At 40.2% G+C, this 12,123-nt stretch overlaps 1 protein-coding gene and 1 long non-coding RNA gene across 2 annotated transcripts in view; one reads left to right on the top strand and one right to left on the bottom strand.

Moving 5' to 3' along the window:
* The window catches only part of LOC135107517 (uncharacterized), a 70,519-nt gene extending 65,224 nt beyond the window's left edge, over positions 1–5,295 (bottom strand). Inside the window, exons 1-3 of the mRNA XM_064017483.1 lie at positions 5,088–5,295; positions 2,203–2,326; positions 1,498–1,713 (exon numbers count right to left, since the gene is read on the bottom strand). Coding sequence (XP_063873553.1) covers positions 1,498–1,503 — 6 coding nt within the window. The 5' untranslated portion in view covers positions 1,504–1,713; positions 2,203–2,326; positions 5,088–5,295. The remainder of the gene's footprint in view (positions 1–1,497; positions 1,714–2,202; positions 2,327–5,087) is intronic.
* Positions 5,296–5,865: 570 nt separating this feature from the next.
* Positions 5,866–11,783, top strand: LOC135115382 (uncharacterized). The gene is made up of 5 exons (XR_010275977.1): positions 5,866–5,970; positions 6,642–6,790; positions 7,400–7,513; positions 10,540–10,622; positions 11,209–11,783. It is a non-coding gene; the product is annotated as an uncharacterized LOC135115382 (long non-coding RNA).
* Positions 11,784–12,123: the final 340 nt, after the last annotated feature.

The raw sequence follows: 12,123 nt of genomic DNA, 5'->3' as shown, positions 1-12,123 counted from the left end.
ATAATATTGTTACTGATAAATTCTGTTGTTTTATATTATAATTATTTGGCTACACAGTAAAAATATAGATTTGAAAATATACTTTGTAAACCTCAGTAACTTCCACTACAGCCTGTTAAACTAGAACCATGAAAACTCCCTTGAAAACCCCAGTAACTTCCACTACAGCCTGTTAAACTAGAACCATGAAAACTCCCTTGAAAACCCCAGTAACTTCCACTACAGCCTGTTAAACTAGAACCATGAAAACTCCCTTGAAAACCCCAGTAACTTCCACTACAGCCTGTTAAACTAGAACCATGAAAACACCCTTGAAAACCCCAGTAACTTCCACTACAGCCTGTTAAACTAGAACCTCCAAAACACCCCAAAACAGACAATTTACCTCAAAACACTTGCAAAAACAGCCCTAAAACACCTCCAAAACACCCCAAAACACTCCCAAACACACAAGCAGAGGAGTGTAGTGAATTAATAAGTGAAAGAAAGCAAGAAAGTGTAAAGGAACAGATGATAATGAAAAAAAAAGTGATTTAAATGAGATTGTCAAGATGTTTTGATTGTTTATGGTAAGGAAAATGATAGAATGGGTTTGTAATGATGACAGAAAGGAAGGAATAAGAGGGAAAAGTAAAGAAATGAGGAAAGGAAAAAGAAAATGATGCTTTACCCACACTGCACCTCTCTTTAACCACATTCAGAGACACAAGGAAATACAAACAAATAACAAAACAAGCAAACAGAAAAAATGGAGCTCTATAGGAATATAAATAAGAAATAAAATAATGCATAAGAAAATAAAAAGCTAAAAAAAGTAAACAAACAAAATATTTAACACCACCACAACACCTTTAAACACCCTCAAAATACCCCAAAATACACAAAAACATCCCAAAACACTCCAAAAAAACACCAAAACACCCTCAAAATACCCAAAAACACACCAAAACATCCCAAAACACTCCAAAAACACACCAAAACACCCTTAAAATACCCCAAAACAAGCCAAAAACTCCAAAAACACATCAAAACACTCCAAAAACACACCAAAACACCCTTAAAATACCCCAAAACAACCCAAAAACTCCAAAAACACATCAAAACACCCTTAAAATACCCAAAAACACTCCAAAAACACACCAAAACACCCTCAAAATACACCAAAACACCACAAAACACTCCAAAAACACACCAAAACACCCAAAAACACCCCAAAAACATACAAAAACACCCAAAAACACCCCAAAAATACCTGAAAACACCTTCAGAACAATGAAATGGAATAAAACACAAAATAACAATAACAAAAAAACAAAAACAAGAAAACAAGCTGCAATATAGAACAGCAGGAACACAAACAAACACACACACACCCTACAAACAAACAAACAAACAAACAAACAAAAATAAATAAATAGATAACAGGATAAAAAAAGTGAAAAAAATAATCATAAAACCAAACTAGAAATATACAAACCAATACAAAACGCAACATACCCACATACCACCAAACAAGACAGAGTGGAACCTCGCAGGGACGCCGATGATATGCTGGTAACAAGTCACACAGGAGAGCACAGAGGAATACAAGCCGCTGGAGTCGTGCTTGGAGTAACAGTCAAAGAGAGCAGGAGACAGAGGCACCACCACCGTCAAGCCGACCAGGTCCAGGATCACACTGCTGAATGCCACCTTGCTTCTCCGCACGTTCTTCTGTGGGTGTTAGGTTAGGTTAGGTTAAGTTAGGTTAGGTTAGGTTAGGTTAAGTTAGGTTAGGTTAAGTTAGGTTAGGTCAGGTTAGGATAGGTTAGGTCAGGTTAGGATAGGTTAGGTTAGGTTAGGTTAGGTTAGGTTAGGTTAGGTCAGGTTAGGTTAGGTTAGGTTAGGTCAGGTCAGGTTAGGTTAGGTTAGGTTAAGTGAGGTGTTTTTAATCTTTAATTTTATCTCAGTATTTTTTTCTTGTAGTATTTAGTTGGCTTTGAGCAGTGTCCCTCCTATATATATAAAAAATAAAACAAAATAAACAAATAAATAAATAAACTAAAACAATAAAACGTTTACAACTTTGAATCACTTTCCCGACACACTTGTGCATGGAGGCAGTGTTGCATGAGCCTTGACTGACAAATATTGCAGCGCGTTGACAACCACACACTTCACACCTCAGCTTAGCAACACACACCAACACAACACCCTGCTCACTTTCTCCTTGATGTCCGCAGCCTGTACCGCCCCTCCGTCCCTGCCGTCCACCTCACCACCGCTGCTGCCGCCACCGCCATCGCTGCCGCCAACCTGCTTGCCGGATCGGAGGGTTGCCGTTGCTCTGAAAGTTACGTTAGGTTAGGTTAAGTGGGGCCGTGGGAAGAGGATGCAGGTTAGGTTAGGTTAGGCTAGGCTAGGTTAGGTTAGGGTAGGCTTCTTTAGGTTAGGTTAGGTTAGGTTAGGTAAGGCTTGGCTAGGTTAGGCTTGCTTAGATAAGGTTTGGCTAGGTTAGAATTGCTTAGGTTAGGTTAGGTAGAGTTTGGTTAGGCTAGCTTGGGATTATGACACGAGATAGCCAGTCTTGGGGAGGAGGAAGCACCAGACAGAAGTTCGGGTAGGCTTCTTTGGGTTAGGTTAGGTTTGGTTAGGGGCAGCTGAGGAGTGTGAGGCTCCACCACATCAGGTTAAATTTGAGGTAATATTTGAGTCATTTTCTCACTCACCACCAAAATTTTCCCACTGTAAAAACTTTAATATTTTTTTTCTGAAGGCTACAACGAAAGACAAGGCAACACACACACACACACACACACACACACACACACACTGCATAAGCATCTGTACAACGAAAGACAAGGCAACACACACACACACACACACACACACACACACACACACACACACACTGCATAAGCATCTGTACAACGAAAGACAAGGCAACACACACACACACACACACACACACACACCAGAAACACCTAGAAACACATTTTTCCTCCCCAAAAACACCCATAAACAATTTTCCTCCCCAAAAACATCTAGCAACACAATTTTCCTCCCCAAAAACACCCAGAAACAATTTTACTCTCCTAAAACACCTAGAAAGACAATTTTCCTCCCCTAAAACAACCCAGAAACACAATTTTCCTCCCCAAAAACACCCAGAAACACAATTTTCCTTCCCAAAAACATCTAGGAACACAATTTTCCTCCCAAAAACACCTAGAAGCACAATCTTCCTCCCCAAAAACACCTAGAAACGCAATTTTCCTCCCCAAAAACACCCAGAAACACAATTTTACTCCCCAAAAACACCTAGAAGCACAATTTTCCTCCCCAAAGAACACCTTCAAACACAATTTTCCTCCCCAAAAACACCTAGAAGCACAATTTTCCTCCCCAAAAACACCTAGCAACACAAATTTTCCTGCCCAATAACACCTAGCAGCACTATTTTTCTCCTTTTAATACTCAAAAAACACAAATTCGGCCCAGAACAGCTATTTCTATTAACAGTACTAAAAGAAAACACTGATTACCGGTCAGAAATAGCTCAAAAACATTAATTTCTACGCAAAAAAACACTGAAAAAACACGTGATTTCCTTTCAAAACACCCAAAAAAACATACATTTCTACCCAAACACACTGAAAAACATGCGATTTTCTTTTAACACATCAAAAAACACACATTTCTAGCCAAAACACTTAAATAACACTTAATTTCCTTTCAAAACACCCCAGAAGAGACACACACCTACCCAAGGACAGCGAAAAAACAACAATTTCTACCCAAACAAACTTGAAAAACACCAAAATCTAAAAAAAAAACACAAAAAAATAAAAAAATATATAAAAAAAACATCCCCTGCCTTTTTAAAACGCCACAGAAACGAAGAATCCACTCCTCTTTCTATTCTTCTCTATGCATGAAAACAGCTGGAAAATATAGGAAATAACACTAAATACTGATGGAAGGGCACTGGCAGGTGGGAAGGTCCAGGGTCTCGGTCCCCGGATGAAGGCGGCTGATGACGTCACGTCCGCCATATTTACGTTACGCAAATGATTTTGAAAATGACCCCTCGCAAAAATGGAGCTAGGCCGGAATGCTTTACATATTATGAAAGGGCATAATTTTAAATTAATTCTGGAGATATAAAAATATTCCAAGCTTCAGTAATAATAAAGCTATATTTAAATAACTATATGAAAAAGTGTTCGAACAAACACGATAAAAAAAAACACTCCAAAGTCCACAAATCTCATTTCTCACGAACACAATACACTTTAAAAAATCGAAACTATTTTTACAAACAATCAGAAGTTAACCGGAAGCTGAAATAAATAAATAAATAATTTATAAATGTCGACTTTTTGAGTTTTCAACGGGTCTAAAACCCCTCTAAAAGTCCACGTATTTCACTCAAAAGCATCATAACATATTTAAAAAAACAATAAACGATTTTTTGAGCCCATAAAATCTTGCCTAGCGGCTGAAATAAAAAATCATGTTTGGCGGTATGAAAAATTTAACGGCAAACAGCAACACTTATTTACGCTGAAACAACCTCATAATCGACATGTTTCCCTTAACACTCGCACGCAAAACACTCAAAACACCACCAAATATTTTTACAAACCATAAAATCTTAGTTAAAAAGCCTAAATATATAAGTTAAGAAAATAGAAAGAATATTGGAACCTGGGGTAGACTCTGGCAATCCATCATGGCGGCCGCGGGAGGGCTGGGAGGGGGCTCAGATAAAAACAAGGTTGGCTATCTCTCTTTCCTTATTATTTGTGGTTGTTATGAAGGTTATTTCTCTGTTTTCTGGATTAATTTCAGCTGTGTGTATGCGTGTGTGTGTATATATATGTGTGTGTGTGTGTGTGTGTGTGTGTGTGTGTGTGTGTATATCTATGTGTGTGTGTGTGTGTGTGTGTGTCCGCCTCTATTCCATGATAAATAGCATTATATTCTCTCTTCTCTTCTCCCCTTTTGCTATTAAGTATCAAGTATTTTCCAGGTATTTCCAGTGTTTTCCAGGTAGTGTCGTAGGTTGAAGCCAGACCTCTGCTACCTGTCACTACTAAACTCACCTTAATTGACCTCCTGTGCCTCTGTGGTCCCGTTCCCTGGTGTTTAAATGAAAAGAGGACACACACACACAACCGCACTGCACGGTGTTTCCCAGGTACACTGAGGAAGACAATAAAAAATAAATAAATCTGCTGTCTCTCAATATTTATCGTAATTTACAGTGTTTTGTTGTGTGAGGAGCAGACTACTGGGGTGATTTGTGCACAGGTAAGTGGCAGTAGGTGGATGAGTGTGTGTAACGAGTGTATTAATGTGTGTGAGGGAAATAAAGGGGTGTGAGGTATGACGGGCCAGCCTGCCGCAGCTCACCCCTGGCCTGTTAAACCTTCCGTCAGACTTAAACTAGGCAGTGGCGGTTAGGTCTGACCAGCGGACATGAAAGCATAGTCATGTGGCTCCATTCACTGCCACGGGTGACTTATGGTGACGAGAAATAAATTAAATAATGGCTAATATATACGGACGTCCGGATCATCAGTCTGCTTATATTTTTTAAAAAGTTGAATTTTGGCGGGTTTTCATTTCACGGAAGAGTTCATTTGTTAATATTTCGTCATGCGGGTTACGTTGAAACTAAATATTACGAGTATGACTAAATAAAAAGCCGAAATAATGTAAAAAAAAATATAAAAAATAATGAAGGTACCGTGGATTGGCAACACTTCCGATGTAAACAAACAGCTGATCACGGGTCCGGAGCGAGGCAAGGAGATAAAAATAATAATAAACGAAGGAAATAGGTTATTACCACGTAGTGTGTAATGGCTTAAACTATAATAAAACCTAAATTTTTATAGGCCTGGCATTTCAGTGGGATTTCTGTTTTTATTGGATTTTTTGTTGCCCTTGGCTCGTGTCACTCCTTCAGAAAAAGGAGAAAAGGTATTTGTCTCTCCTCTTGCACTTTTCCCTCTTCAGGTGTCTCATATTTGGGAAGAATTGTGACATACTGGATACGTTTATCTTCAACACACACACACACACACACACACACACACACACAGATAAGATACTTTTAAATGTATAAATCTTACCTCACCTTTTATGAACACAGTTAAGTTCCTTTGAAATAATTAGTGGGTGTTTGTCAGTGTTGATGAAGAGTTATGCCATGACCTGCTCTCTTAAGCATTACCAGTGACCTGTTTGGTTATGAGTCATGTTAGCAGATGAACCTGGCCTGACCTAACTAACCTACCACTGCGGGACAAGCAACACCAAATGTTAGCCTCACTTTGATTAATGCTTCATATCACCTATAGTAATGGACACACACACACACACACACACACACACACACACACACACAAATTCATTAAAGTATCATGTCTTGCTTCTTTATCTCCTTTCTCCTTTTTTAAAATTAATTAATTAATTAATTTATGTATCTATCTAGTTATTTATCTATTTATTCATATACTACTACTACTACTACTACTACTACTACTACTACTATTTGTAGTAGGAGAGGTAAGGCTCTACTGTAGTCAGAGGAAACCTTGTAGCAAATTGTTATCCATTGTATACTGACAAAGAACTTCTCTCCTTAACAGGTGGACTTGGAATCTCTCAGGGGAAACTACATGTAGTAATTGAATTAAAATGGCTAGAACCAGAGGATGGGGTTGTGCGTCCCCGGGAGTTCAGAGGGTGCCGGCGCTTCAACTGATGGTGTGGACCCATGAGACAGAGGCTCCACCAGGTGTGTGTGTGTGTGTGTGTGTGTGTGTGTGTGTGTGTGTGTGTGTGTGTGTGTGTGTGTCTCTCTCTCTCTCTCTCTCTCTCTCTCTCTCTCTCTCTCTCTCTCTCTCTCTCTCTCTCTCTCTCTCTCTCTCTCTCTCCAGTGAAATAGTTATCCAAACAGCCTATTAAACAGAAAGAGAGAGAGAGAGAGAGAGAGAGATTTATTTTGGTTCCCTTCCTTAGAGTGAAGTGCTGCCCTTCATGTGGAAATGTTGATTAGAAAAAAGAGCTGCCCTGGGTCCATCATTTTTGTGAGTGACTTTTACCAGAGACAAGAGTGTGACAAAATAGTTATCCATCTGGTAATGAACACTATAACTACTATTTTTATCACATCTTTCCTGATTCCCAGACCAACATGAAGCATTTATTTTCTTTCCTAGCCATGTCTATACAGTATACTGGCTAGAAATTGCACATTCTGCTACTGTAATTCTTTCCTTTCATGAATGTGCTTATAAATGTTTCCAGCTGTAATGTTATAGTAAATGGTTAAATTCTGGACAAAGTTGTGAATCAAATGCATCCATCAAGCGACTGGAGTGTAGATGTGCGCGTTTCTCCGCAGGTGGTAACACAAGCAGCGGGTGGAAGAGACCTTGGGAGACTTCCGTAACTCAGAAGCAAGAAGCTGGAGCCTTGTGACTGACTGGTGGTTTTGACTGCAGGCACCAACATTCAGGTCAATACTTTTGTTGGTACAGCTGAGAATTCTCTATCCAAAATTCAAAAATCCGAAAGTTTTTAATTGTGTCGTGTCACTTCACAAATAGAGAACGCCACAAAAGTGGTGAGAAGGTTTGCACCCTCCACCCCTCATGAAAAAAAAAGTTTGCCAAAAAAAAAAATCCTGAATCTGTGCCCACAAATCAGGGGGCTTGTTCCTCCCTCTCCTCCACCCTCTGACTACTTCATGCTACTTATTAAAACTCTTCACAATGATGTTCTCCATGCCCTTGCTGGCCCAAATCCTTGAAAGGTTTATGGACCTGATGGGGTCCCTCCTATTGTTCTCCAGAACTGTGCCTCCGTGCTTGCACCTTGCCTAGTCAAACTCTTTCAGCTGTCTGTCTGTCAACATCTACCTTTCCTTCTTTGCTGGAAGTTTGCCTACATTCAGCCTATTCCTAAAAAGGGTGACTGACTGTTCTAATCCCTCAGAATACCATCCTGTTGATTTAATTTCCTGCCTATCTAAAGTTTTTGAATCTCTCCTCAGCAGGAAGATTGTTAAATATCTATCACTCCATAACCTTTTATCTGATTGCTAGTATGGGTTCTGTCAAGGCCGCTCTACTGGTGATCTTCTTACTTTCCTTAGTGAGTCTTGGTCATCCTCCTTCAGAGACTGCTGTTGCCTTAGACATATCAAAAGCTTTTGATATAGTATGGCACAAATCTGATTTCCAAACTAGCCATCTATGGGTTCTTTCCTTCTCTCTGTAACTTCATCTCAAATTTCCTTTGTGACTGTTCTTTTGCTGCTGCGGTAGATGGTCACTGTCTTCTGAACCTGTTGACAGTGGTGTTGCTCAGGTTTCTCTCCTGTCACCCACTCTCTTCCTATTATTCTTCAGTGATCTTCTAAACCAAACTTCTTGTCCTATTCACTCCTATGCTGATGATACCAATCTTCATTTTTCCACGTCTTTTCATAGACGTCCAACCCCTCAGGAAGTAAACATTTCGTGCAGGGAAGCCACAGGATGCCTGACTTCTGATCTCTCTAAAATTTCTGATTGGAGCAGAGCAAACTTGGTATTGTTCAATGCCTCAAAAACTCAATTCCTCCATCTATCAACTCGACACAACCTTCCAGACAACTATCCCCTCTTCTTCAATGACGCTCAACTGTCCCCCTCTTCTACACTGAACATCCTCGGTCTGTCCTTTACTTATAATCTGAACTGGAAACTTCACCTCTCATCTCTAGCTAAAACATCTTCTATGAAGTTAGGTGTTCTGAGACGTCTCCGCTAGTTTTTCTCACCCCCCCAGCTGCTAACTCTGTACAAGGGCCTTATCCGTCCATGTATGGAGTATGCTTCACATGTCTGGGGGGGTTCCACTCATACTGCTCTTCGAGACAGGGTGGAATCAACAGCTTTTCGTCTCATCAACTCTCCTCTAACTGACTGTCTTCAGCCTTTCTCTCTCTCTCTCTCTCTCTCTCTCTCTCTCTCTCTCTCTCTCTCTCTCTCTCTCTCTCTCTCTCTCTCTCTCTCTCTCTCTCATACACACACACACACACACTTTTATATAAAATTTGAGCATTTGATAAACAATCAATCAGTCAATCACACACACACACACACACACACACACACACACACACACACACACACACACACACACACACACACACACGTACACACAAATATTTTGAAAAATTAACGAAAATACAACAAATTATTATTGTTATTATTGTTATTTTTTGGGTAAACTTTAAATATTGGGTAAACGGTACCTCAACACGTCTGTGGTGCAAAATCCGGGCAGAGTAGAGCGATGCGACTTCCCCCCTGTAGTGTGGGAAAGTGTGAGGGAGTGTGAGAGAGACAGAGAGAGAGAGAGAGAGAGAGAGTGTGTTGTTAATCTGTCACTAGAACTTTAAAAACTCTTGAAAACCCTTACAGCTTCAGCTTTTGGGATGTGGAGATCTGGTTAATCTATCACTAGAACCTTAAAAAACACACTTGAAAACCCTTACAACTTCGACTAGAGCCTTTGGAAAGTAGAAATGTTAATCTGTCACTAGAACCTTGAAAACACTCTTGAAAAACCTTGCAACTTCAACTAGTGTCTTTGGAATGTAGAAATGTGGTCAATCTGTCACTAGAACCTTAAAAACACTGCAAGAAAACCCTTATAACTTCAACTAGAGCCTTTTAAAAGAGTGTTTCTCCTGTTAATAATGTAGTAATTTTGTTAATCTGTCTCTAGAACCTTAAAAACAACCTTGAAAATCCTTAAAAGAGTGTTTCTCCTGTTAGTAATGCAAAAATGTTGTTAATGTGTCGCTAGAACCATAAAAACACCCTTTAAAACCACAGTAACTTCTATTGCAGCCTTTTAAATACAGGTAGCAGGGTTCTCAGGGGTGTTTCTCCAGTTAGTAATGCAGAAATATTGTTAATCTGTCACTAGAACTATAAAAACACCCTTGAAATGCCTTACAACTTCAACTAGAGCCTTTTAAGGATAGTTTGTGTAATTTTTGGGATGTTTTTGGGTGTTTTTGAGGTATTTTTGTGGTATTTTGGGATGTTTTTTGGGGTGTGTTAGGGTGTTTTGGTGTGTATAATTTTGTTTTTTGGGTTTTTTAGGGATATTTAAGGTGGGTTTGATAAGTTTTGGGGCATTTTGGAGTGTTTTGGTGGGTGAAAATGTGTTTTTGGTGTGTGTCAGAGGTATTTTGGATGTTGGGGTGTTTTGGGTGTGTAGAGGTGTGTCAAGTTAGGATGTGATTGAAGTGTTTTGGGGGGTGTTGGGGTGTTCTTTGGCGTCTTTGGTGTGTGTCGGGTGTTTTGATGTGTTAGGGGTGTTTAAGGGTGTTTAAGGGTGTTTTTGGTGTGTGTCAGGCTGTGTCAGGGGTGAAATGTTTTGGTGTGTTTTTTTGGTTATTTAAGGATGTCTTTTTGGGTGTTTGATAACCTTTAATGTGTCTCCCTGCTTCTGTCTGTCCCTAATCTGCCCTAACTCCTACAGGGTAACAGGGACGTGAGGGGTCTCCAGCAGCATGCCTGAAGATACTTGTGTGTGGACGAGGGACACACACTCAAGAACCACAAGTGAGTGTGGGGAAAGAGAGAGAGAGAGAGAGAGAGAGAGAGAGAGAGAGAGAGAGAGAGCACTCTTGAAAATCATTACACTTTCAACTAGAGCGTTTGGAATGTAGAAATGTTGTTAATCTTTCACTAGAATATTGAAAACACTCTTGAAAAACATTGCAACTTCAAGTAGAGCCTTTGGAATGTAGAAATGTGATTAATCTGTCACTAGAACCATAAAACACCCTTGAAAACCCTAACAACTTCAACTAGAGCCTTTTAAAAGAGTGTTCCTCCTGTTAATAATGCAGTAATCTTGTTAATCTGTCACTAGAATCTTAAAAACACCCTTTTGAAACCACAGTAACTTCAACTGCAGCTTTTTAAAACACAGGTAGCAGAACTCTCAAGTTTCTTCCATTAGAAATGCAGAAATCACTCTAATGTGCCACAAAAACCATAAAAACACCCTTAAAAACCCTTGTCACTTCATCTAGAGCCTTTTAAAAGACTTTCTTCAGTTAGCAATGCAGAAATCTCACTAATCTGTCACTAGAACCACAAAAACAACCTTGAAAACCTAATTCATCTCCCTCCCCCCTTACAGGTCCCTGAACACCTTTCCCCCCATGAACTGGCTGCTGTTTACTGGGACACCCTTGCAGAACAGCCTGGCGGAGCTCTGGGCCCTTCTGAACTTCCTAATGCTGGATATTTTTGAGTCCTTGTCCAATGTGAGTGAGATGCAGGAGGGAAGTGAGGAGAGGACTCTGAGGCAGGAATGGGAGGGCCAGGCCATCTCCACTCTAATGAAGATAAGAGAGAGGGAATGTGGGTGTGTTTGGGAGTGTTTTGGTGGCTTTGGGTAGGTTTGGGTGTGTTTGGGGAGTTTTTTATGATTATTTAAAGAGGTTTTTTTGGGCTGGAGAGGAGTTTTTTTTGGGCTGGAGAGGAGTTTTTTGGGCTGGAGAGAATTTTTTTGGGTCTGGAGAGGAGCTTTTTGGGCTGGAGAGAAATGTTTTGGGCTGGAGAGAAGGTTATGTTTTGGGCTGGAGAGAAGGTTTTGTGGGCTGGAGGGAAGGTTTTTTTGGGCTGGAGGGAAGTTTTTTGGGCTGGAGGGAATTTTTTGGGCTGGAGAGGATCGTTTCAGGTCAGGTGGTTAAACACTACCGTCTATCTAGTGGCTATTGTAGGCTGTATCTCTCTCTCTCTCTCTCTCTCTCTCTCTCTCCTCTCTCTCTCTCTCTCTCTCTCTCTCTCTCTCTCTCTCTCTCTCTCTCTCTCGGCGAGATAGCAAGGTACACACACACACACACACACACACACACACACACACACACACACACACACACACAGCCCTCTCTCCCTCTCTCCCCTTTATCGTAACGTACAAACAGGACTAAACGTGGTTACCAATGCCAGCAATGTAAAACAAAACCACAGTGACTTTGAAATGTAAACAAAAAGTCACGTGACCAGGTAATGTAAACAAAACCACGTGACTTTGAAATGTAAACAAAAA

Source organism: Scylla paramamosain, chromosome 2 (genome assembly GCF_035594125.1).
Source record: "Scylla paramamosain isolate STU-SP2022 chromosome 2, ASM3559412v1, whole genome shotgun sequence".
Classification (NCBI taxonomy): Eukaryota; Metazoa; Arthropoda; class Malacostraca; order Decapoda; family Portunidae; genus Scylla; species Scylla paramamosain.
This window is presented reverse-complemented; position numbering and strand designations above follow the sequence as displayed.